This window comes from Dendrobates tinctorius, unplaced genomic scaffold (genome assembly GCF_039654945.1).
Source record: "Dendrobates tinctorius isolate UK_male_01 unplaced genomic scaffold, ASM3965494v1 ptg000019l, whole genome shotgun sequence".
In the NCBI taxonomy this organism is placed as follows: Eukaryota; Metazoa; Chordata; class Amphibia; order Anura; family Dendrobatidae; genus Dendrobates; species Dendrobates tinctorius.
The window spans coordinates 89,735,068-89,762,459 of record NW_027361687.1 but is presented as its reverse complement, the minus strand read 5'-3'; the positions used below and the strand labels follow the sequence as shown (position 1 = coordinate 89,762,459).

The 27,392-nt window shown below is 48.2% G+C and overlaps 1 protein-coding gene across 1 annotated transcript in view; it reads left to right on the top strand.

Moving 5' to 3' along the window:
- Window positions 1–26,098, top strand: part of LOC141082677 (scavenger receptor cysteine-rich type 1 protein M130-like) — a 136,241-nt gene extending 110,143 nt beyond the window's left edge. The window contains exons 8-9 of the mRNA XM_073566625.1: window positions 25,541–25,852; window positions 26,058–26,098. Of these exons, the coding sequence (XP_073422726.1) occupies window positions 25,541–25,852; window positions 26,058–26,098 (353 nt within the window). The remainder of the gene's footprint in view (window positions 1–25,540; window positions 25,853–26,057) is intronic.
- The last annotated feature ends 1,294 nt before the right edge of the window (window positions 26,099–27,392 follow it).

Below are 27,392 nucleotides of genomic sequence, written 5' to 3'. Positions count from 1 at the left end.
GTGTCAGGCCCAGTATGGATTACACGTGATTGCACAAAGGTGAGAAAGGGTACCGTATCCCCGGATAACATGTATGGATAGCATAGTGTACACATTCAAAATATATGTCTATAGATCAGGAGGCAGGCTCAAACGGTGTCATGCCCAGTATGGATTACACGTGATTGCACAAAGGTGAGAAAGTGTACCGTATCCATGGATAACATGTATGGATAGCATAGTGTACACATTCAAAATATATGTCTATAGATCAGGAGGCAGGCTCAAACGGTGTCAGGCCCAGTATGGATTACACGTGATTGCACAAAGGTGAGAAAGGCTACCGTATCCCCGGATAACATGTATGGATAGCATAGTGTACACATTCAAAATATATGTCTATAGATCAGGAGGCAGGCTCAAATGGTGTCAGGCCCAGTATGGATTTGACGACCCAGACTACACAGCGGAGGAGCAGGGAGAGGTAAAGATTGCAAATGCTGGGGCCCTGCCCAAGCAAGGGGGGCCCACTCGTGGGCGTCGGTACTGGCACTGGGCCCCTCATAGAACGGCGGTGTGTCTGACGGCGGGTGTGCACCACCACCGTCAGAGACACTTGATTGCACTATGAGGGACCCTGTGCCAGTGCCCGCGCCCAAGAGTTGGCCTACCCACCTGTCCAGGGCAACGGCACTCGCACAGTTTCGTGCGCTAGGTGGTGACCCCGGTCATGGGGGGGGAGGCAGCACAGTTAGGGAGTTTTAGAAAGTGGCATATGTTGATGTTGGACATTCAGCTGATGCAAAAGGCGAAATTGTTCAAGTCCCAGGAAGAGGAGGACCAAAGCAAGCCATTTTTCTGTCACCCTATGTGTCATCAGGGGAAGGTGGGACAAAATCCTTGGAAACCCATGCATAGTTCATTTTAATGAAGGTTAGATCATCCACATTTTGGGTTGACAGTCCTTTTTTCTGTCAGGATTAGTGTTGAGCTTTCCGATACCGCAAGTATCGGGTATCGGCCGATATTAGCTGTATCAGAATTCCGATACTTAGTTCCGATACTTTTTTCATATCGAATACCGGAATCGGAAGTTCCCATAATGCTAGGAGCCCGCTCGATTTTATTCAGCCAATGGGGATCCTCAGAAGTGTGGGCACATTCTGTTAGGCATGTAGGCATGTTAACTACTGGCATGGCTGTGATTGGCTGCTGAAATGATGTCATGATGCACTATAAAAACCGCAGCAGCCGCCATTTCTGGTCACTCTGCTGTGAATTCAGTTAGGGACAGGCTGCTGTTGAAGACTGTGAGGGACAGTTAGAAATAGCGATCATCAAACATATCTATTGCTCTACCCAGGCTACATAATCCACCACTGTAGCATTTTTGCAGCCCAGCAGCGTTGTTTTAATAGCTGTCTGCAAGGGCTGTGTGAGTGCAGACCCACGCTGTGTAGTGTGTCCTGCAGGCACGTCTGCTTGTAGGCCGCCCAGCGTGTGTCTCTGCCTCATACACATTTTTCTTTTATTGCTGCTTTTTTTTTCTCCTGTATAGTGTGCTTCCATACGTATCCATATACGTTGGTTGCAAACACTAAAGGAGTGGACAGCGGAGCCTTTCAGCAGCCTTTCAGTGCTATAGCCCATTTCTCTGCACTGTTTTTGGCTGTCTGATAGGTCTCTCTGTGTGTGAGTGCAGCTCACGTTGCAGTGTGTTCTACAGCCACCGCTCGTTGTAGTCCGCTCAGCGTGCGTCACTGCCTCATACATAGTCCTTTTTTTGCAGCAAATTTAGCCAGATTTTTGCTCCTATATTAGTGTGCTTCCATCCGCATCCATTGTCATTGGTTGGTTGCAAACACTATATAGGATTAGATAGAGGAGCCTTTTTGCTGGCTTGTGCCCTTCAGGGCCAGCCAGACTAGTATCACCATATTTTTTGGAGCCTCATCAATTGCATTGTAGGTTAGCTTCCTGCTTTGTAATCGCTCCAAAAAGTTTGTGATACTATATCTTTCAAACTTTGGTCACATCCTTTTCTTTCCCCCCCCCCAAAAAAAGGAAATAAAGTTCACCAAACACTCCACTTTACAGTTGTGTAGGCCACATTAGATAATATTAAAGTGTAGTGCACACACTCTTAGCCAAACTAGTGTTTCTTATACTGGTTAGCAGGTGTTCAGGAATAAGAACACTAAGCCACCCCTTTTTTACTTTTCTGCCTATCTTTATCAGTCTACCAAGATGAAGAAAGCAGGGAGTAAGGCACGTGGTCGTGGCCATGGAGTTTCAGCAGGGAGAGGACGGGGGGATTCAGCAGGGAGAGGACGTGGGGATTCGGTGTCTGCTGCGGCCACCAGTGACCCGGCATCCCCCACTTTTACCAGGCAACAGTCCTTCATGCGCAGCTTTGTAGGACCTCGCCGTACCCCACTGCTGCGTGACGAACAAATTGAAGCCGTTGTCGGATGGATGGCAGCTAACGCATCGACTTCAATGACTTCCGCATCCTCCCAGGGCCAGAGCACTGAAGAGCAACCATCTGTCTCTTGAACACCTGCCAAATTGCCCAGGCAGTCTGAGAGCCCTGGACAGGAGCCATCTCAATCTTTACTTCTGTTCTCAGAATCTGTTGGCTTGGAAAGAGGTGGCCAGCCAAGCAGCATTCTACAGCGTGAAGAAGAGGGAGTATGCAGTGATGCGCAACTGCTTTGTCCCTCTGAATCTGAAGAGGCGGGTGGGCCAGTGCCTATTGTCAGCACACCTCAGTGCTCATCTGATGATGATGAGACTCAGTTGCCAATTTCTGGTGCGTACGGTGCTGGCAAGACAACCCAGGACCAGCCGTTGCTTGAAGAGGGGAGTGGAGATGATTAGGTCCTTGACCCATCGTGGCGTCAGCCACAGGAAGGTGGTGGGAGCAGCTCTGAGGAAGAGATTCCCCGAACAGCCAAAAGAGGAGGGAGAGGGCGGGGGCAGACTTGGTTGCCTGTAGCCTCCACTTTGGCACCCGTGAGGAGCAATCCTCTTCCAAAACAGAAAACGGGCGCTCCCAGGACTTGCAGTGCGTGGTCTTTTTTTGACACAGTTGCAGATGACATTTGCTTTGTCAAATGCAAGCTGTGTCATCAGAAAGTTAAATGAGGGAAAAATGTGAGCAACCTCAATACCACAAATATGTGGAAACATGTGCGTACCAAGCACGAGGTGAAGTTACACAGACACACTGAAGATGTAGGCCAACCTTCAGCAGCACCTACCACCTCTTCAGCTCGTGTTGGGGCCTCTTCCTCCAGCTCACACACAGCTGGTTCGGCTTCCTCACTGGAACGCCATGGAAGAACCTCTGCCACTGTTGTCCAGAGACCCAGTGAAATTCCACCCACTGAACCACGTTCTCAGTCATCAGCACACTCCTAGGCCACTCACCAGCAATCGGTAGCACAGGCATGGGAGAAAAAGTGGCCATACTCGGCAAACCATCCCCGAGCACTGTCTCTGAATGCCGGCATTGCCAAACTACTGGCCCTTGAGATGCTATCATTCAGGCTGGTGGAGATTGACACCTTCCGGAACTTGATGTCATTGGCAGTTCCACAATACAATGTGCCCAGCCGCTTTTATTTCAGCAGGCAAGCCGTCCCTGCCCTGCAAAAGCATGTGGGGGGAAAAATTAAAAATGCGCTACTAAACGCCATCAGTAGCAAGGTCCACCTGACCACCGATGCGTGGACCAGTAGCCATGGACAGGGACGATACCTTTCCCTCACTGCCCATTGGGTCAATGTTGTGGAGCCGGGTACAGATCTGGAGAGTGGCTCTGTACGTATTCTGCCAACTCCAAGGATTGCAGGAATGCAGTCTGTACATATTGAGTCCTCCTCCTACTCTAGTTCCTTGGAATCAGCACTGCATGAGCCTGTTAGGCCAGATATGAGCACAGGTGTGGCCAAACGTCAACAGGCCGTCCTTAAATTAATTTCTTTGGGGAATCGGAGCCACACAGCACAGGAGCTCTGGAATGCCATCAAGCAGGAGAGCGATGTGTGGTTTTTTGCCAGCGAATCTCCAGCCAGGTTTGGTAGTGAGTGACAATGGCCGAAATCTAGTGGCAGCTCTGGGCCTAGGCAACCTCACTCACATACCATGTCTGGCACACGTGCTCAATTTGGTTGTGCAGAGCTTTCTGAGGGACTATCCGGATCTTGATGCACTGCTGCACAAGGTTCGCTTAGAGTGTGCTCACTTGCGGCGTTCCAGCATGGCAAGATCGTGCATTGCATCTCTGCAACGCCGATTCCGCCTGCCAGAACATCGCATCATATGTGACCTCCCCACCAGGTGGAATTCAACGTTACATATGTTGGAGCGGTTGTGTGAGCAGCAGGCAGCAGTAATGGAGTACCAGCTGCATCAGGCGCAAACAAGTCGCACTGTGCGCCGGACACACTTCACCACCACTGAGTGGGCCACTATGAGGGACATCTGCCAAGTTTTGAGTGCCTTCGATGACTCCACGCGGATGGCCAGTGCAGATGATGCACTAGTCAGCATGACTGTCCCCCTTATCTGTCTGCTTCAAAAAACCTTACAAGCACTAAGTGAGGAGGTTTTTGATGAGGTCGAGGATGAGGAGTCAGAAATGCCATCTGCTTCTGGCAAGTCTGCGCAACGTGCCTCCACACAAAGGCCCAGGCAGGGGACACTTAGTGAGGAGGATGAAGAGGAGTCAACGGAGGAGGAGGAACACATCTCTCCAGAGGAGGGAGATACACAAGGCTCTAGTAGTCAGTGTGTACAGCGAGGGTGGGGTGATGCTGAGCAGGCTGAGATGCTGCCTCAAGCTGGGGACAGCATTTCCGGTCCAGTTGGCAGTCTGCAGCACATGGTTGATTTCATGCTGCAGTGCTTGTTAAATGACCGCCGCATCGCCAACATTCTCCACACGGCTGATTATTGGGTGTACACCCTCCTAGATCCTCGATACCGGGACAACTTACAAAGCCTCATGCCACAGTTGAACCGGGAGCGAAAAATACGGGAGTACCAAGAAACACTTGTGCAGGCCATCATGTTCTCCATTCCCCCCGCAAGTGTTGCTGGTAGTGCTTTTCAAAGCAGCCATGTGGGTAGAGGTAGTGGAGGAAGCTCTGCACAAAGAAGTAGCAGAGGCAGTGCCGCAGGACAAAGCAAGGCCAGTATGGCCCAAATATGGAAAAGTTTTGTGGGACCGCCACAAACGGCTACACCATCACAGATGGCTCCAGTCAGCAGGAGGCAACGTTTCCGTCAGATGGTGACAGACTACTTGTCTTGCCCTGTTAGTGTTCTCCCAGACGGCTCTTCCCCGTTCAAGTATTGGGTCTCTAAGCTGGATACATGGCCAGAGCTTAGCCAGTATGCATTGGAGGTGCTGGCTTGCCCTGCTGCCAGTGTATTATCAGAACGTGTCTTTAGTGCTGCAGGTGGTGTGGTAACAGACCGTCGCACGCGACTATCCGCCGATAATGTTGACCGGCTTACTTTTCTGAAAATGAACAAGGCCTGGATCTCACCTGAATTTGCCAGTCCTCATCCAGAATAAATAATTGGCTGGCAACAGGATCCAGGTCTCCTGTTGTGTTCATGTTTCTATGACCTGAACTTTATTTCCTGGGCTACAGCAACGCCCGTTGTTGCTCAGAAGTGCTGTCCACACAGACAAAACACTCGCTCATGTGTAAGCGGGGTTCGGTAACGTCAGTTGATCCCCTGCTGTGTGTACGGCAAACTCTCCTGCTGCCTACAACTTCTGACTACCTCTGATTTAATATGTTATCTGATTTGCCCTCTGTCTCCACTCTGTTTTGAGTATTTCCTCCGGCCTACAACACCGCCTGTTTCTGCTCTCAAGTGCCGTCTGCACAATCCACACTTGTTCCTGTGTTACCTGGGTCCTGTAACATCTGCTCATCTCCAGAGGTGAGTCCGGCAATGTTTCCTGCTTTGTCTACATTCCCACTACTTGTAGTGGAAAAGTGGACAGAGCAGGAGACATTGCCTGACTCACCTCTAGAGAGAAGCTGCTGTTACAGAACCCCATTAACACAGGAACAAGTGTGGGTTGCGCAGACGGCATTTCAGAGCAGCAACTGGCATGGTTGGAAGCCAGAGGAAATACTCAAAACAGAGTGAAGACAGAGGCCTAATTGGAGTACGTTGACAGTTAGTAGTAGTCTAGAAACAATAGAAAACTGCCACCAAGTAGGCCTCGGCCTGCACCATGATTGTCCCTGGGCTCCAACAACGCTAGTTGGTGTTCGGAAGTGCTGTCCACACAGAAAAACACACTTGTTCATGTGTAAGTGGGGTTCGGTAACGTCAGCTGATCCCCTGCTGTATGTACGGCAAACTCTCCTGCTGCCTCCAAATTCAAGCAACGTCTTATCTTAAACTGCCTCCAAGTAGGCCTCAGCCTACAAAATGACTGTCCCTGGGCTCCAACATCGTCAATTGTTGTTCGGAAGTGCTCTCCACACAGAAAAAAACACTTGTTCATGTGAAAGTGGGGTTTGGTAACGTCAGCTGATCCCCTGCTGTGTGGAGGGCAAAGTGCTGCTGCCTCCAAATTGTAACTACTTCAGATTTAAACATTCTCTGATTTGGCCTCTGTCTCCACTCTGTCTCTAGCATTTCCCCTGACCTCCAGCACCGCCAGTTCCTGCTCACAGTTGCCGTCCGCGCATTCCACACTTGTTCCTGTGTTCCTGGTGTTCTGTTACGTGAGCAGATCCCCCAATGTGTGTCCGCCACTGTCTCCTGCTATGTGGACAGAGCAGGAGACAGTGGCAGACACACATCAGGGGATCTGCTGACATTACAGAACCCCAGTAACACAGGAACACTTGTGGATTGGGCAGACGGCTGCTGTACGCATAAACTGGCGGTGTTGGTGGTCACGTGAAATCCTGGAAACAGATTGGAGACAGATGCCTAATTGGAGCACGTTGACAGTCTGTTGCAGCCTACAAACAATCTCAAACTACCACCAAGTAGGCCTCGGCCTTCACCATGATTGTCCCTGGGTTCCAACAACGCCAGTTGGTGCTCGGCAGTGTCTTTGGCACGTGTACTCCCTGTTGCCCAGCCTGGTTCCAGCACGCCAGCTGTTTCCGGGTAGTGTCAAGGTCACTATGCCACCAATCCATTGTCCTGTCGTCTTGCGGCCGGGATAGCCGACTCTACGGTGCCTGCAGTTTAGGTGACTCCTATGTGGGCTGCGGGAACTGGCACTGAAGGCTGGATCCGTAGTGCCAATGGGACATGGACCCCCTGTAGGACTGTGGGTTTCGGTAACTGCGGCCGGCTTGCGGCCTGGCTACTTTGCTTTGGATGGGTACCTTTTGCTACCCACCCGGGTGCCAGCACTGTCAGCTGGTTCTCACCAGAGCCTTTGGCCTAGGTGCCTCCATCTCGGTATCCGAAGGTCCAGCACTGTCAGCTGGTCCTTGGTAGTGCTTTCTAGCACAGGTACCTCCTGCCTAGTAACCGTGGTCCAGCAACGTCAGCTGTTCCTCGGTAGTGCCATTGGCTCTTGTAGCTTTTGCTACCCATCTGGGTTCCAGCACCATCAGCTGGTTCTCGGCAGTGTCTTTGGCACGGGTATTCCCTGTTGCCCAGCCTGGTTCCAGCACGCCAGCTGTTTCCGGGTAGTGTCAAGGTCACTATGCCACCAATCCGTTGTCCTGTCGTCTTGCGGCCGGGTTAGCCGACTCTACGGTGCCTGCAGTTTAGGTGACTCCTATGTGGGCTGCGGGAACTGGCACTGAAGGCTGGATCCGTAGTGCCAATGGGACATGGACCCCCTGTAGGACTGTGGGTTTCGGTAACTGCGGCCGGCTTGCGGCCTGGATACTTTGCTTTGGATAGGTACCTTCTGCTACCCACCCGGGTGCCAGCACTGTCAGCTGGTTCTCGCCAGAGCCTTTGGCCTAGGTGCCTCCATCTCGGTATCCAAGGTCCAGCACCGTCAGCTGGTCCTTGGTAGTGCTTTTTAGCACAGGTACCTTCTGCTTAGTAACCGTGGTCCAGCACCGTCAGTTGGTCCTCGGTAGTGCCATTGGCTCTTGTTCCTTCTGCTACCCATCCGGGTGCCAGCACTGTCAGCTGGTTCTCGCCAGAGCCTTTGGCCTAGGTGCCTCCATCTCGGTATCCGAAGTCCAGCACCGTCAGCTGGTCCTTGGTAGTGCTTTTTAGCACAGGTATCTTATGCTTAGTAACTGTGTTCCATCACCGTCAGTTGGTCCTCGGTAGTGCCATTGGCTCTTGTTCCTTCTGCTACCCATCCGGGTTCCAGCACTGTCTGCTGGTTCTCGCCAGAGCCTTTGGCCTAGGTGCCTCCATCTCGGTATCCGAGGTCCAGCACCGTCAGCTGGCCCTTTGTATTGCTTTTTAGCACAGGTACCTTCTGCTTAGTAACCGTGGTCCAGCACCGTCAGTTGGTCCTCGGTAGTGCCATTGGCTCTTGTTCCTTCTGCTACCCATCCGGGTTCCAGCCCTGTCTGCTGGTTCTCGCCAGAGCCTTTGGCCTAGGTGCCTCCATCTCGGTATCCGAGGTCTAGCACCGTCAGCTGGTCCTTGGTAGTGCTTTTTAGCACAGGTACCTTCTGCTTAGTAACCGTGGTCCGGCACCATCAGTTGTTCCTCGGTAGTGCCATTGGCTCTTGTTACTTCTGCTACCCATCCGGGTTCCAGCAATGTCTGCTGGTTCTCGCCAGAGCCTTTGGCCTAGGTGCCTCCATCTCTGTATCCGAGGTCCAGCAACGTCAGCTGGTCCTTGGTAGTGGTTTCTAGCACAGGTGCCTCCTGCATAGTAACCGGGGTCCAGCACCGTCAGCTGTTCCTCAGTAGTGCCATTGGCTATTGTTCCTTCTGCTGCCACTACGGGTTCCAGTACTGTCAGCTGGTTCTCGCCAGTTTCTCAGCCTTCTTATACCTTCTGGTACATTTCCAAGATCAAGCTTTTTGAAATTGTCTTTGGTAATCCTTATTGATCTCCATGACGACGACCCTGATGACGATGACCATGAAGACAACACCAAAGAAGACCAGAAATATGACCCTAAATAATAAGACCAAGAGGACAAAGAACATGAAGACAACCACCAAGATACAGAACAAAAGACAGAGGAACAAGAAGCAGAAGAAGCAAAAGCAGAAGAACAGAAAGCAGAAGAACATTAAGCATAAGACTAAAAATCAGCATAGAAGAAATCAAAATTATAAGCAGAAGAAGACTAAGCAGTAAATGGGGGTGAGTCCGTTTCTCCTCGTGGTGCCCCTGGAAAATGCTTGCTACTGCAGGCCAAACTGAACGCGGACAAATCCTGTTCTAAATCTTTTGTGACAGGCAGAACGTAAGGTGTAATCTTATAACTTTTATAGATAAGTACTACAGGAATGCCTGTCACCATAAGAAAATGAAGAAAAAGAAGAATAGGAAGAAGATGAAGAAAGAGCATATGAAACTTAATAATAGCTGAATAAGAAGAATATGAAGAATGGAAAAAAAAATTAATGGGAAGAAGGTGAAGAAGAAGAAGAAGATGAATAAGGTGAAGAAAAAGTTGATGAAAAAAATGCTACTGCTGCGGATCATGAAGGAGAAAGTGTGGGAGAAGTACAAAAGAAGGTGAAGAGCATGGAAGTTGTGAAACATACATATCTGACTAAATATAAAAAAGTTAACATAGTCAATATCTTTTTAACTCCGAACGTCTTGAAAAAAAAATTGGAATTAATGCTATGCCATGTGATTTGAATAAACCACTATGCCTTTAATGTCTCCTCCACCTCCCACAATACATTCTACATGATTTTTATTTGTTTTCAATTATGTAGAATTAGCCAACAAGGAAATAAAGGGCTTTTTTAAATTCCGATACCGGAAGTCCCATTGACTTGAATGGGACTTCCGGTATCGGAATCGGCGATACCCGATATTTTTTTCGTATCGGGCGATACCATCCGATACGATATTTTTGGGTATTGAACGGTATCGCTCAACACTAGTCAGGATTGATCCAGCTGCACTGAAGACTCTTTCCGATAGCACACTTGCAGCTGGGCAAGCGAGCTCCTGTAAGGCATATTGTGCCAATTCAGGCCAGGTGTCCAGTTTAGCGGCCCAAAAATGACCTGTGCGGGAGAACATCAATATGGGAGGAAAAGTAGTTTGTAACCATAGTTGACAACTGCTGTCTCCTGTCACTTTCCATCGATGCAGTATTACCAGTTGTGTGAGCGGTACTTGAAAAATCAGTCCACAACATTGTCATGAAACCCCTGTCTCCAACGCCACTTCTGCTGTGTGCACCACGAACACCTCTGCCAAGCTGCCCCCGGCCCGTACGGCTCGTGTGAGAACCATCACCACTGCTGTGTGCTGGGAATGCTTCAACCAACCAGTTTACCAGAGTTGTTTGTTTATTAGCCAGTAATAGGTCAAGGTTCTCGTGTGGCATGATGTTTTGTAATTTGCCTTCATAGCGTGGACCCAGGATGCTGGCCAACCAGTAGTCGTCATCGTTCATCATTTTGGCAATGCTGGGGTCCCTTTTTAGGATCTGCAAGGCATAATCTGACATGTGGGCCAATGTTCCCGGTGTCAATGATGCACTGCGAGTGCTGGTTGGAGGAGCACTTTTTGGCAAATCCACATCCCTCCAGTCACTCACAAACCCTGTACCAGACCTTGCCACGCCAACATTTTCACTTGCCCCACGAGATGCATCCTCCTCCCCTACGTAATCATCCCCATCATCATCATCCTCATCCTCTTCTTCCTCCACCTCGTCCAGGAGAGGTCCCATTAGCAGACAATGGCTGAATGTCATCAAGGATTCCCTCCTCCTCTTCCTCCTCGTCAACATTGGCTGCAGACGCCTGCTCCTTAAGGTGCGTCAAAGTTAGCATGAGCAATCGCATAATTGGGATGCTCATGCTTAGGATGGCGTCGTCTGCGCTTACCAGCCGTGTGCATTCCTCAAAACACTGAAGGACTTTACAGAGGTCTTTCAGCTTCGACCACTGCACACCTGTCAACTCCATGTCTGCTCTCAAAGTGCCTGGCCGTGTATCCTCCCACAAATGCATTATGGCCTGCCTCTGTTCGCACAGCCGCTCAACCATGTGCAGGGTGGAGTTCAACCTTGTTGCAATGTCGATAATGAGGCGGTGGTTGGGAAGGTGGAGCAATCGCTGCAGCTTCTGCATACGAATGGAGTGTACAGGCGACCGGCGGATGTGCGCGCACAGTCTTCGCACCTTCTGGAGCAGGGCTGTTAACTCCGGATAATTGTTGAGGAAGCACTGCACCACCAGGTTCAAGGTGTGAGCCAAGCAAGGTATGTGGCTGAGTTTTGAAAGGGCTATGGCTGCCACAAAATTACGGCCGTTATCACTAACTACCTTGCCAGCCTCAAGATGTATACTGCCCAGCCATGACTCAGTTTGTCGCTGAAAGTACTCGTCCAGCACCTCCGCGGTGTGTCTGTCGCCCAAACACATCATCTGCAACACAGCCTGCTGACGCTTTCCACTAGCTGCTCGATAGGGGGACACCTCGTGTGCAACAGTGGCAGCTGCAGATGGAGTGCTCGTACGACTGCACTCTGTGGACGAGCTTTCGCTTCTGGAGGAGGAGGAGGAGGTGGAGGGTTGAACGCCTACAGCCAACTGTTTCCTATACCGTGGGCTAGGCAGCACTGTCCCACCACCGCTGTCCCCTGTGGACCCTGCATCCACCACATTAACCCAGTGTGCAGTGATGGACACGTAACGGCCCTGGCCATGCCGACTGGACCATGCATCTGTTGTGAGGTGCACCTTTCCACTCACTGACTGCTTGAGTGCATGGACAATGCGGTTTTTCACATGATGGTGGAGGGCTGGGATGGCTTTGCGAGAGAAGAAGTGGTGACTGGGTAGGTCATAGCGTGGTACTACATAGGCCATGAGTTCGCGGAAAGCTGCGCTTTCCACCAACCGATAGGGCATCATCTCTAACGAGATTAGTTTGGCAATGTGGGCGTTCAAACCCAGTGTACGCGGATGAGAGACTGAGTACTTTCTTGACCTACTCATAGTCTCTGGGAGGGTGAGCTGGTCTTGAGAGCTGCATATGGTGGAACTAGCGGTGGACAGGGCGGACTGAAAGAGGGTTAATGATGGTGATGGAGTTGGTGTTCTTTCTGATGGCCTAGATTCAGTCTTTCATTGATATAACAGTGGGATTCCCTGACTGCTTTGGCCTTGCAACGACACCTCAACATTTGCTGCTGTGCTAACCGGTGGGCTTACAGTGGAGGAAACAATGTTACCTTCTTTGTGATCAGTTGTGGTACTTGAGGTTTGGTGTTGTGTCCACGCTTGCAAGTGCATGCTGGTTAAATGTCTAAGCATGCAACTAGTAGTCAAATTTTTCAGATTTTTCCCTCGGCTAAAGGTCTTTGCGCACTTCTTACAGATAACCTTGGCCTGATCATGAGGATTTTGTTCAAAAAAGTGCCACACTGCACTCTTCTTACTTTGGAAGACATTTTGCGGCCTAGCACGCTGTGCTATTTTGACCGTCTGGACAAGCTGTCCAGCAACTCTTTTGATTTTTGGAACCTGTCTTTGGAATGCTCCGGGCCTGCCAGATAACAGCTGTTGCGATGTCGATGTCTGCTGTGGATGCTCCTCCTCCTCATCTGAGCTATTGGAAGCAGCACCCTCTTCCCCCAATGGATGCCAATCTGGGTCAACAACTGGGTCATCCATCACCTCCTCTTCAATGTCATGTGCACCTTCCTCTGTGTCACCGTGTATGGTGGTATAGTATGCGGGAAGGGGCACCTGAGTCTCATCAGGGTCAGAATCTGGCTCATTACACTGCGAGGACAATGTAGTGCTCTGACTGAATGTACCAGCAGAATCATCTATCAGTGGCTGTGCATCAGTGCACTCCATGTCAGATTCATCTTGGCCTGGGTAATTCACCATTTCACTTGATAACCCAGGCGTGGTAAGTGAAAACAGCTCCATGGAGTAATCAGTTGTATGGCCTGCGTCATCCTTAGGCTGGTTTCACATTAGCGCATTTTCAGCGCGCGCACGGCCGGGGGTAGCTCCGCCCCCGATCCGGCTCTCTGCCCGGCGTGCCCGCCCCTTCCTTGTAGCGCCGCCTCCTAGCGGACAGCGGCGCCTGCGATCGGCGCACCCTATCTTTAGCATAGGGTGCGCCGATCGTGCGCAGGCCGTGCGCTAGTTGCGCTTTGACCTGCGCTGCGCACTTTTGACGGTGCGCCGTGCGCGCCAAAATCCGAAAAGTTTGATTTTGGCGAGCACGGCGCACCGTCAAAAGTGCGCAGCGCAGGTCAAAGCGCAACTAGCGCACGGCCTGCGCACGATCGGCGCACCCTATGCTAAAGATAGGGTGCGCCGATCGCAGGCGCCGCTGTCCGCTAGGAGGCGGCGCTACAAGGAAGGGGCGGGCACGCCGGGCAGAGAGCCGGCTCGGGGGCGGAGCTACCCCCGGCCGTGCGCGCACTGAAAATGCGCTAATGTGAAACCAGCCTTAAATCTTGGTTGGGGTGAAGGACACAAGGAAAGGTGTGGTTCATGAACATGAGCCTCCAATGACGACTCAGTGCTTTTATTTTTTACAACTTCAGAAGAGGAGGCGGTAGAGCTGGAGACTGAGTCAGCGATGTAAGCCAAAACTTTTTCCTGATGCTCTGGCTTTAAAAGCGGTTTGCCAATTCCTAGAAAACTAAGCCTTCGAGGCCTTGTGGAGCCAGATGATGACGCAGGCTCAACACCTCCTGCATTCAGTCCTATGTTGCTTTTGCCACTACCATCAGATCCACCACCAACACCATCATTACCAGCGGGCAACCCCCCGCCCAATTCCACGGCCTCTTCCACCAGCCTTCCTCATTTTTGGTAAAAATGTACACAAAATCCCACAAACTATATAGTAATGTAAAACAAGGTACAAGGTGTATATAGGACAGGGGAGACGTAGAATTTCTGAACACACTTGTGGACACTGTTGGATTGTGTGAGGCCCAGTGAATATCACACCGCTATGTCACAGGATCAATGTCGCAGGTGTGAAAAATGTCACTAAAGGACAGGGGAGATGTAGAATTTCTGAACACACTTGTGGACACTGTTGTGTGAGGCCCAGTTAATATCACATCGCTATGTCACAGGCTCAATGTCGCAGGTGTGAAAAATGTCACTATAGGACAGGGGAGATTTAGAATTTCTGAACACACTTGTGGACACTGTTGTGTGAGGCCCAGTTAATATCACACCGCTATGTCACAGGCTCAATGTCGCAGGTGTGAAAAATGTCACTATAGGACAGGGGAGATGTAGAATTTCTGAACACACTTGTGGACACTATTGTGTGAGGCCCAGTAAATATCACACCGCTATGTCACAGGCTCAATGTCGCAGGTGTGAAAAATGTCACTATAGGACAGGGGAGATGTTGAATTTCTGAACACACTTGTGGACAATGTTGTGTGAGGCCCAGTTAATATCACACCGCTATGTCACAGGCTCAATGTCGCAGGTGTGAAAAATGTCACTATAGGACAGGGGAGATGTAGAATTTCTGAACACACTTGTGGACACTATTGTGTGAGGCCCAGTAAATATCACACCGCTATGTCACAGGCTCAATGTCGCAGGTGTGAAAAATGTCACTATAGGACAGGGGAGATGTTGAATTTCTGAACACACTTGTGGACAATGTTGTGTGAGGCCCAGTTAATATCACACCGCTATGTCACAGGCTCAATGTCGCAGGTGTGAAAAATGTCACTATAGGACAGGGGAGATGTAGAATTTCTGAACACACTTGTGGACACTATTGTGTGAGGCCCAGTTAATATCACACCGCTATGTCACAGGCTCAATGTCGCAGGTGTGAAAAATGTCACTATAGGACAGGGGAGATGTAGAATTTCTGAACACACTTGTGGACACTGTTGTGTGAGGCCCAGTTAATATCACACTGCTATGTCACAGGCTCAATGTTGCAGGTGTGAAAAATGTCACTATAGGACAGGGGAGATGTTGAATTTCTGAACACACTTGTGGACACTGTTGTGTGAGGCCCAGTTAATATCACACCGCTATGTCGCAGGTGTGAAAAATGTCACTATAGGACAGGGGAGATGTAGAATTTCTGAACACACTTGTGGACACTGTTGTGTGAGGACCAGTTAATATCACACCGCTATGTCGCAGTCTCAATGTCTCAGGTGTGAAAAATGTCACTATAGGACAGGGGAGATGTTGGATTTCTGAACACACTTGTGGACACTGTTGTGTGAGGCCCAGTTAATATCACACCGCAATGTCACAGGCTCAATGTCGCAGGTGTGAAAAATGTCACTATAGGACAGGGGAGATGTAGAATTTCTGAACACACTTGTGGACACTGTTGTGTGAGGCCCAGTTAATATCACACCACTATGTCACAGGCTCAATGTCGTAGGTGTGAAAAATGTCACTAAAGGACAGGGGAGATGTAGAATTTCTGAACACATTTCTGGACACTGTTGGATTGTGTGAGGCCCAGTTAATATCACACCGCTATGTCACAGGCTCAATGTCGCAGGTGTGAAAAATGTCACTATAGGACAGGGGAGATTTAGAATTTCTGAACACACTTGTGGACACTGTTGTGTGAGGCCCAGTTAATATCACACCGCTATGTCACAGGCTCAATGTCGCAGGTGTGAAAAATGTCACTATAGGACAGGGGAGATGTAGAATTTCTGAACACACTTGTGGACACTGTTGTGTGAGGCCCAGTTAATATCACACCGCTATGTCACAGGCTCAATGTCGCAGATGTGAAAAATGTCACTATATGACAGGGGAGATTTAGAATTTCTGAACACACTTGTGGACACTGTTGTGTGAGGCCCAGTTAATATCACACCGCTATGTCACAGGCTCAATATCGTAGGTGTGAAAAATGTCACTATAGGACAGGGGAGATGTAGAATTTCTGAACACACTTGTGGACACTGTTGGATTGTGTGAGGCCCAGTTAATATCACACCGCTATGTCACAGGCTCAATGTCGCAGGTGTGAAAAATGTCACTATAGGACAGGGGAGATTTAGAATTTCTGAACACACTTGTGGACACTGTTGTGTGAGGCCCAGTTAATATCACACCGCTATGTCACAGGCTCAATGTCGTAGGTGTGAAACATGTCACTATAGGACAGGGGAGATGTAGAATTTCTGAACACACTTGTGGACACTGTTGGATTGTGTGAGGCCCAGTTAATATCACACTGCTATGTCACAGGCTCAATGTCGCAGGTGTCAAAAATGTCACTATAGGACAGGGGAGACGTCAAATTTCTGAACACACTTTTGGACACTGTTGTGTGAGGCCCAGTTAATATCACACCGCTATGTCACAGGCTCAATGTCGCAGGTGTGAAAAATGTCACTATAGGACAGGGGAGATGTAGAATTTCTGAACACACTTGTGGACACTGTTGGATTGTGAGAGGCCCAGTTAATATCACACCGCTATGTCACAGGCTCAATGTCGCAGGTGTGAAAAATGTCACTATAGGACAGGGGAGATGTAGAATTTCTGAACACACTTGTGGACACTGTTGTGTGAGGCCCAGTTAATATCACACCGCTATGTCACAGGCTCAATGTCGCAGGTGTGAAAAATGTCACTATAGGACAGGGGAGATGTTGAATTTCTGAACACACTTGTGGACACTGTTGTGTGAGGGCCAGTTAATATCACACCGCTATGTCGCAGGTGTGAAAAATGTCACTATAGGACAGGGGAGATGTAGAATTTCTGAACACACTTGTGGACACTGTTGTGTGAGGACCAGTTAATATCACACCGCTATGTCGCAGGCTCAATGTCGCAGGTGTGAAAAATGTCACTATAGGACAGGGGAGATATTGAATTTCTGAACACACTTGTGGACACTGTTGTGTGAGGCCCAGTTAATATCACACCGCAATGTCACAGGCTCAATGTCGCAGGTGTGAAAAATGTCACTATAGGACAGGGGAGATGTAGAATTTCTGAACACACTTGTGGACACTGTTGTGTGAGGCCCAGTTAATATCACACCGCTATGTCACAGGCTCAATGTCGTAGGTGTGAAAAATGTCACTAAAGGACAGGGGAGATGTAGAATTTCTGAACACATTTCTGGACACTGTTGGATTGTGTGAGGCCCAGTTAATATCACACCGCTATGTCACAGGCTCAATGTCGTAGGTGTGAAAAATGTCACTAAAGGACAGGGGAGATGTAGAATTTCTGAACACATTTCTGGACACTGTTGGATTGTGTGAGGCCCAGTTAATATCACACCGCTATGTCACAGGCTCAATGTCGCAGGTGTGAAAAATGTCACTATAGGACAGGGGAGATTTAGAATTTCTGAACACACTTGTGGACACTATTGTGTGAGGCCCAGTTAATATCACACCGCTATGTCACAGGCTCAATGTCGCAGGTGTGAAAAATGTCACTATAGGACAGGGGAGATGTAGAATTTCTGAACACACTTGTGGACACTGTTGTGTGAGGCCCAGTTAATATCACACTGCTATGTCACAGGCTCAATGTTGCAGGTGTGAAAAATGTCACTATAGGACAGGGGAGATGTTGAATTTCTGAACACACTTGTGGACACTGTTGTGTGAGGCCCAGTTAATATCACACCGCTATGTCGCAGGTGTGAAAAATGTCACTATAGGACAGGGGAGATGTAGAATTTCTGAACACACTTGTGGACACTGTTGTGTGAGGACCAGTTAATATCACACCGCTATGTCGCAGGCTCAATGTCGCAGGTGTGAAAAATGTCACTATAGGACAGGGGAGATGTTGAATTTCTGAACACACTTGTGGACACTGTTGTGTGAGGCCCAGTTAATATCACACCGCAATGTCACAGGCTCAATGTCACAGGTGTGAAAAATGTCACTATAGGACAGGGGAGATGTAGAATTTCTGAACACACTTGTGGACACTGTTGTGTGAGGCCCAGTTAATATCACACCGCTATGTCACAGGCTCAATGTCGCAGGTGTGAAAAATGTCACTATAGGACAGGGGAGATGTAGAATTTCTGAACACACTTGTGGACACTGTTGTGTGAGGCCCAGTTAATATCACACCGCTATGTCACAGGCTCAATGTCGCAGATGTGAAAAATGTCACTATATGACAGGGGAGATTTTGAATTTCTGAACACACTTGTGGACACTGTTGTGTGAGGCCCAGTTAATATCACACCGCTATGTCACAGGCTCAATATCGTAGGTGTGAAAAATGTCACTATAGGACAGGGGAGATGTAGAATTTCTGAACACACTTGTGGACACTGTTGGATTGTGTGAGGCCCAGTTAATATCACACCGCTATGTCACAGGCTCAATGTCGCAGGTGTCAAAAATGTCACTATAGGACAGGGGAGACGTCGAATTTCTGAACACACTTTTGGACACTGTTGTGTGAGGCCCAGTTAATATCACACCGCTATGTCACAGGCTCAATGTCGCAGGTGTGAAAAATGTCACTATAGGACAGGGGAGATGTAGAATTTCTGAACACACTTGTGGACACTGTTGTGTGAGGCCCACTTTATATCACACCGCTATGTCACAGGCTCAATGTCGCAGGTGTGAAAAATGTCACTATATGACAGGGGAGATTTAGAATTTCTGAACACACTTGTGGACACTGTTGTGTGAGGCCCAATTAATATCACACCGCTATGTCACAGGCTCAATGTCGCAGGTGTGAAAAATGTCACTATAGGACAGGGGAGATGTAGAATTTCTGAACACACTTGTGGACACTGTCGGATTGTGTGAGGCCCAGGGAATATCACACTGCAATGTCACAGGCTCAATGTCGCAGGTGTGAAAAATGTCACAATAGGACAGGGGAGACGTCGAATTTCTGAACACACTTGTGGACACTGTTGGATTGTGTGAGGCCCAGTTAATATCACACCGCTATGTCACAGGCTCAATGTCGCAGGTTTGAAAAATGTCACTATAGGACAGGGGAGATGTAGAATTTCTGAACACACTTGTGGACACTGTTGTGTGAGGCCCAGTTTATATCACACCGCTATGTCACAGGCTCAATGTCGCAGGTGTGAAAAATGTCACTATAGGACAGGGGAGATGTAGAATTTCTCAACACACTTGTGGACACTGTTGTGTGAGGCCCAGTTAATATCACACCGCTATGTCACAGGCTCAATGTCGCAGGTGTGAAAAATGTCACTATAGGACAGGGGAGATGTTGAATTTCTGAACACACTTGTGGACACTGTCGGATTGTGTGAGGCCCAGGGAATATCACACTGCAATGTCACAGGCTCAATGTCGCAGGTGTGAAAAATGTCACAATAGGACAGGGGAGACGTTGAATTTCTGAACACACTTGTGGACACTGTTGGATTGTGTGAGGCCCAGTTAATATCACACTGCTATGTCACAGGCTCAATGTCGCAGGAGTGAAAAATGTCACTATAGGACAGGGGGAGATGTAGAATTTCTGAACACACTTGTGGACACTGTTGTGTGAGGCCCAGTGAATATCACACCGCTATATCACAGGCAGAAATTGACTAGTGTATGACAAACTACAAGGTGTATATAGAATTGGGCAGAATAGGAAGTGTAGGTCTGTAAGAACGGAACATGTCCTCGACTTATTCTTACAGAGTGACACACAGATAGCTTCGCTGTGGCCATGATAACAGCCGTTACACGGTACTGAGAGAGGAGCGTGCACGTACACCGGTGTCCATAAAATTGTCAAGCTCCGTTTTTTTAAGTATACGGACTGACACACGCTGTCTCTCTATAGTTTTGAATGTGATCAAACAGCAAATGTACTTAACTGTTTGTAAAGCAGACAAAACTAGAAGGTGGAGGTCTGTAAGAACGGAACATGTCCTCGACTTATTCTTACAGAGTCACACACAGATAGCTTCACTGTGGCCGTGATAACTGTGTGAGGAGCGTACACCGCTGTATGGTGTGAAAAAATGCACATTCAATACCTCACCAGGACAAAAAAAAAATTTGGATTGCTTTTAAAAAAGCAGTTTGCAGAGCAGTGGGAAAACAGCAATGCAGCTATCAGGAAGCCTTATAAGGCAGCCTAACAACCAACACAGCTGATCCAGCAAAATATAGCCTCCACTTGCACTGCACACACAGTGACTGGTGTGTTGTACAGGCAAAATCACTAGCAGCAGAAGCAGTTTTTGGTGTCTTCTTCCCTGCCTAACGCTCTCCCTACAGAATCAGCAGCAGCAGCAACTCTCCCTATCTCCCTATTCTGAGATCAGCATGAGTAACATGGCGGTCGGCGTGCACGCCCTTTTATACCCCCTGTGATGCCCCCCAAAGCAAGCCAATCACTTGCATGCCCTTCTCAAAGATGGTGGTGGCCCCTGCCTATGTCATCACGTTGCCCACAGTGTCCGTGGATCCTGATTGGCTGAAAAAGGGCGGAAACAAACTTTTGAAACGCGACTTTGGCGTTAATGTCGCCGATCTTGTGGCCGACCTCACCCTAGGGTCGGGTTTTGTTTCATGAAACCCGACTTTACCAAAAGTCGGCGACTTTTGAAATTTTTCGACCCGTTTCGCTCAGCTCTAGTAATTACCTCTGGTCGTTAGAAGGTCTAAACGTTAAATGAAGCTTGAGATAAACACATGACAAATCATACTGTAATATTACTTTAACAATCTAAACCAAAATGCAGAAACAGTATTTCACCCCATGGAATGACTTGTGGAAGCAAATTTAGCAACAATAACTTGAACTTATCAATCTCTGCATGACTTTTAGTTTCACATAATTTGGAGGATTTTTGGGCCACTCTTTACAAAGTTGCTTAAGTTGAGTGAGGTTTGTGGATAATGTGGATAAATGTTTATGCACAGATTTCTTAGGGTTCTCCCTAAGCATTTCCTTTGAGTCGAGGTTGATTTTCCTTGATTTTTTGCATTTTAATCCATTCAGATGCAGATATTCTGGTGTGCTTTGGATCATTGTCCTGTTGTCTAACTCAGCTTTGACCAAGCTTTAACTTATGGATAGATTGTTGAGGGCTTGCGGAACACACCGAACAATAAGGACGGTATAATGTGCGTTCGCAGCCCGGGGTCCACCGTGCAGAGATGTTACCTGCTGCTTGGTAATGGCGGTATAACAGATGAACGCATGCAGGTTAACGTCATCCGGTGTGTACAGAGGCGGACTCTGTTGCTTCACAGAGTCTTGCTAACGTGGAACAGAGATGCCATAGCCTGTTATGCTTACAGACTTTGGCAAAGTGAGTGCTCGTGTGCAGACACAGGACTCTGCCCCAAAGACACAGGGCTAGAGTCCCTCTAGACCCACCAACACTCGGTGCCACAACTGAGGTGCCAAGGAGAGCAACTATAGGTTAATCGTACGATGTGCATACAGCGCCGCTCTGGCGGACGCCACTAAACAGCCTAAGCTTAGGTTCTGGAAAGCGCACTAACTGAGCATGGCGCCGCACTGACTGACGCTGCTGTACATGCGACACAGTCGTGCCTTGTGCAGGCTAGCACACTCTGGTGCTAAGGCTGGTTTCATATTTGCATTTGGAGGTGCAGCGGACGCTCGCCGTGAAGCTCGCCCCATGCCACGCCTCCTACGGTCTGCTCCGCCAATGGGCACATGCCACAGAATGTGGCCTGTGTACACTATCTTTAGCATTGGGTAAGCATGCTGTGTGCAGGTATGCTTTTGCCACCGCATGCATCCTTTTGATGGTGCGGCGGCCTATGCCAAACGCAACGTGTTGCATTTTCGTGCGGTCGCAGCACTGTCAAAGGGACGCATGCGGCGGCAAAAGCATACCTGCGCATGACCTGCATACCCAATGCTAAAGATAGGGTGGAGCTGACTGGAGGAGGCGCGTCAGGGGGCGGAGCTTCACGGCGAGCTTCCGCCACGCCTCCAAACGCAAATGTAAAACTAGCCTAACACGTGCAAAGAGAACAGGGTGTACTGTGGCGCATAGGCAATGCCACTACCAGGCACTGACTCTAACTCTGATAACCCTATTACAAGCACAACCAAAGGAGAGGGGAGTTTGTTATAAACGGGTCACCGAGGAGGAAAAAAACAGCAAGTTAAGTCTCAGAAAACCAGAGAGGTTGGTAACTATGCAGATTGCAGATCCCTGATCTTAACCACACAACTAGCAGCAGTCGTGGAGCGTTCCTACGATGATCCTAGACGCCTCGTCACAACCAGAGAGCTACATAAGCCTAAAGCAGGAAAGGAGGAAAACTAACTGCCCCCAGAGCAGACCCCAAAGGAAAGACAGCCCCTCACATGTAGTGACGGTGAGGCAAGGTAAAAACACAAACAAAGGCAGGAAAATAGGCTGAGCAAACAATGGGGCCCGACTAACTAGAAAGGACAGGAAAGGAAAGCCACTTTCTGCAATCTGCCAAAAAACCCTACCAAAATAATGTCCAACACGTCTGATAGCAAAATTAACCCTGAAGTCACTAGACTTCTCCCACTATATCAGCACTCCGAAATATTCTGAAACAGAGCAAAAAGAGGCCAGTCTAATAAGGGACAAAAAGGCAAATTGGCAAATACAGATAAATAGGAGTGGAAGTTCAGCATAGCCCCAGCAGGAGCAAGCTGACCACACAAGAAACTGAATTGACCAACAAGCGCAAGTGTGAACATTAGCAAAAAACAAACTTAACTTGAGAAGACTGGAAGAGAGCTGAAGTCCAAGACCTGAGAAGCAGACTGAATCACCAGCACCAGGATAGGGCGTCGGCTGTCTTATATCCAGTCTGATACTCCAGAGATCCAATCGTTATCCTCCTCATCAGGTGGCAGATCACTACAACTTAAACCAACCTCACTACCTCCTGTCACCACCAGAGGGAGAATGGAAGGAGAACTCTCAACTGGTGGAGCAGAAAATGAGCTCATAACAGGAGTTATAATGAGTCAGTCACCAGAAACATGCATCCAACATCACGCACACCAGTACATAATTCTATATTAGCGCATGGCCAGGTGGTGATGCAAACCTTTTATAGTTGCAGGCTTCCTAGACCTTCCCTGTGATCCATTCGGAGCTGAGCACGTGACCTCCAACCTTCAATGAGAGGTCGTCCCACAGGCATGCTCAGTGGAGTGAAAGAGAGACTTAGTCCCAGGAGCTGCTCGCTGCTGGCTAGTGCAGGCTGCTATAGCTGAACCAGGGATTGCAGCAGCAACCAACCTGACAGCACTAGCTTGAGCAAGACGCCGCGATCGATGTCTTTGCTGAGCAACCTCATCTGCGGTCGGGAATGATTGGGAGACCGCAGAAGGCAAAGCTTGGGATTCCTCCTGTGCAGGGGAAGAAACCAGACGCCTAAAATAGATGGCCTCACATTTGGCTCTAGAATACTTTGGTGCAGAAAGGAGTTCATGGTCGACTCAATGGCTCCAAGGTGCCCAGGTCCATTGGCTACAAAACCAAACCATCACTCCAAATATATCCAGTTTAAATTTTCCATCCAAGGGACTTTTTTCCAGAAGTCTTGTGAATTATTAAGATGCAACTTTGCAAACCTAAAATGTCTTGTTAAGTTCAATTTCAAATGAGGCTTTCTCTTCTAAACAAACCATGCTATTTCAGTTTTTTCATGAACTTATGCATTTGCCTTGCAAATTTTGGTGTTTAGAGTCTGCACTTTAGCTCCAGGGCTTTTTCAAAGTTTTCTGAGCACTGCACAGTCTGACCTTGGGGTGAATTTGCTGAGACACCTACTCGTTGGAAGATTACCATATGTCTTGAATGTTTTCTACTTGTGAAGAATGTCAATGTAGAATTAATGTTGACAGATTGTTTGTAAATAGATTCATAAGTAAAAACAAAATGAGAAAATTTCAGCTCACCCCTGAGATGTAGTTCCAGGCATGAGAAGGAGCACGGCTTCCTCACTGCTGCACAGCGTCCAAGGCAATAGGAAAAATAGAAGTGGATCCAGCTCACTCGCAAGGCTTATTTAAAAATTAGAAAACTTTTATTGGATAATCCTTTACAAATTCAAGATTACAAACAGACGTCTCAGATAGCACAGCAATGACAGGGGGTGGTGTGTAATGAGACCATACACGTTTCTGTGAGAACTTGTGAAGCTCCTAAAGTGAAGCCGCAGGATCACGGCAATGAACCTCCCCCGGGTGAGCTAGCCTAGTGAGGACCACCCCCTATACAGGGAGCATCAGGGGCAGGCCCAGGGGAGACTATCACCACGACGGCTGGTACCAAGTGATGAACAATAGGAGACACAAGCCGGGGAGACGTAGCGGGCTGTATTGAGGCTGGAAGAAGAGACTGGAGACCGCAGGGAGGGACTTCAGTCGGTACGAAGGGTAGGCTGAAGTGGAACACTCAGGAGGAGAATGGTGACACACAGCTGGAGGCAGGCAAAGGCTGGAGCAGGTGAGCACTAAAAGAGAACACAAAAGCAGCAAGGTTTTTTATTTAATCGTATGAACATATATTTCAACATCATATAAGAATAAACAACGAACAATAAACAGTGACTGAAAAGAACAAAGGAGCAAAAATCAGAGTCGAGGCAAGGTGAAGGCACAGGAGAAAGTAGCGCAGCAGTACAACAAAGAGCAGGTAGCCAGGAGATACTAAGACGAAGGGGAGAACAGGGACCCGAATCATAGACAGACACAAATGATAATCAGGCGTAGCCTACAGGAAGAGTCTGTCTGATATAGGTAGGGCGCACCACAGGTCTTCCGGGTCAGGGTCCTCCAGGAAGATAGAAAACCCGAGATGCGCGCAGCCGCAGCCTCAGTTGCATGATGTGCGCGCGCCAGACCCCGGAGCCGGCAGCAAGACTGGAAGCAAGGACACCGAGCGGCACGCACTCACTCAAGAGGCACGACGGTATGCAACGGACAGGTAAGTATGATGGAGCACAGGGGGGAGCGGTGTGACAGTTTCGAGCAAAACAGCTCTTGAAATAGATGCATGACCCCTCCCAGATTGACGGGCAATAACAATAAGGTTCCTATCTAAGATCATTGTTGATGTCTCTCCTTTCTAGCATTGTTACTACAAGCTTGATTTCTTCAAGCCAGCAAACTGTCAAAACTCCTGTTTTTATAGAGGTGGTCACATTTGCTTCTGATTAAATGCCCTTGATTAATTGTTCATGAACACTTGGCTACTTGCCCCATTAACTCCTATGAAAGTAATAAGGGTGTACTTAATTATTTATAGTGCTTCTGCATTTTGATCAAATTTGTTAAATAATGAGTTTTATTTGGCATGTTTTTCATCTAAGGTTATATTTAGCTAATTCTAAGACTTTACAAGCACCATTTTTTTTTGTCCTGATATGTTCTTCTCATTACTTATGTACCTTATTACTTTTCTGTTACTTTTGTGATTTACTAGACAATGACATGGTACGTCTTATGGAAGGAAAAAATTGCTCTGGCAGAGTGGAAGTGTTTTTCCAGGGACAGTGGGGAACAGTGTGTGATGATGATTGGGATATCAAGGACGCCGATGTCATCTGTAGACAGCTGGGATGTGGCTCAGCTACAAATGCTACTACAGAAGCCTGGTTTGGAAAAGGAACGGGTCCCATATGGCTGAGCGAGGTGCAATGTAAAGGATATGAGCGAACGCTACAGGATTGCTGGTCTAAACGCTGGAATAAAAGTGATTGTCTCCACAAGGAGGATGCTGGGGTCATATGTGTTGGTATGTACTCTTTAAATGGTTATGAATTCTTAAAACTAAACTCATGTGTATGTAACTTGAGATGAGGGAGATCTGCCTTAAAAAAGAATTACAGAAGTGTGAGCGCTTCCAAAATTGGGTCTTATTTATATGTCTGTGCCCATTTTGCTTTTCCTAAAAAGTGTGTCTCTGGAATGGTTTGATGTTCTTCCATTTTTACCATCAGATTGCCTAGTCACTGCTTTGCTGAAAAAGGGGCAGCACTAGGATGTCATAAAATGTGAGAGATCTTTCTGAAAAAATAAACTAGTATATGAGGTCTCTCCAATCCAGTTTTTCTATGTGGAGCATATCTGAAAAAAGTGGCTCGTGAATAGCCCCATAATATTTACATTTACAGTCAGAGATGAAAGCTGACAATATTAATCAACATTGGTCTTTGTGCAGTCTTTTCTGTATACAACCCAGAAAAAGGTTCATGAAACCATCTTAGCTAAATAGCTCTGATTTTGGATACAGCATGCAGGTTAGTAATACAGCATACGGCCCTGACCTGTTAATTTTAAGATTAAACTTGATGGCTTTAAGAAGCAGCTTTTTAACACTGATATTTTGGCACCATTGGTATGTTTAATGCAGAAAGTGCTGAGCCTGTAGACCTCCGCAGCAGGTGACACGTAACAGCAATGGCCAGAATCAGAGATGACTCCAAATAGCCAGTGGGTCGCCTGCCAGGGCAGTGGGGTACTCGGTACCGGGCCTGTGGAGTTCAATGGGAGATGTCACAGTGGTAGTGACCCAGTCCGTGGCCCTGGGCGTCAATGTAAAAGTGGGTAGAGTAATGGGGATAAAGTTATTGAGATGATTCGTGACGCCACCTGTGGTTTCTGGTCAGTTTGACCAGCGCTGCAGGGTTGCTTCTCTGGGACAGATGGTGTGGTGCAGCAATGATGGTGTAGCCCTCCACAGGTAGGGCTGTAGTCCCAGGGCAGAGTAGATGGAGAGATAGTGAGGAGAGCGTAATGATGCAGTGTTAAGCACAGAGATGTAGCAGTGCTGAGTGGGTTGGCGCAGGAATAAGCGGAGGACACCAGGGCATGTAGTTCCAAAGCTTTACTCACAGTCTATTGTGCATACAGGTGCCCGCCTCGGTGCTGTGTCCTCCAGGTCAAGGGCTCAGCCAACCTCCAGGCAAGATGAAGTACTCCGTTCCAACACTCCGCCAACATACAGTTGTGGCCAAAAGTATTCACACCCCTGCAATTCTGTCAGATAATACTCAGTTTCTTCCTGAAAATGATTGCAAACACAAATTCTTTGGTATTATTATCTTCATTTAATTTGTCTTAAATGAAAAAAACACAAAAGAGAGTGAAGCAAAAAGCAAAACATTGATCATTTCACACAAAACTCCAAAAATGGGCCAGACAAAAGTATTGGCACCCTCAGCCTAATACTTGGTTGCACAACCTTTAGCCAAAATAATTGCGACCAACCGCTTCCGGTAACAATCAATGAGTTTCTTACAATGCTCTGCTGGAATTTTAGACCATTCTTCTTT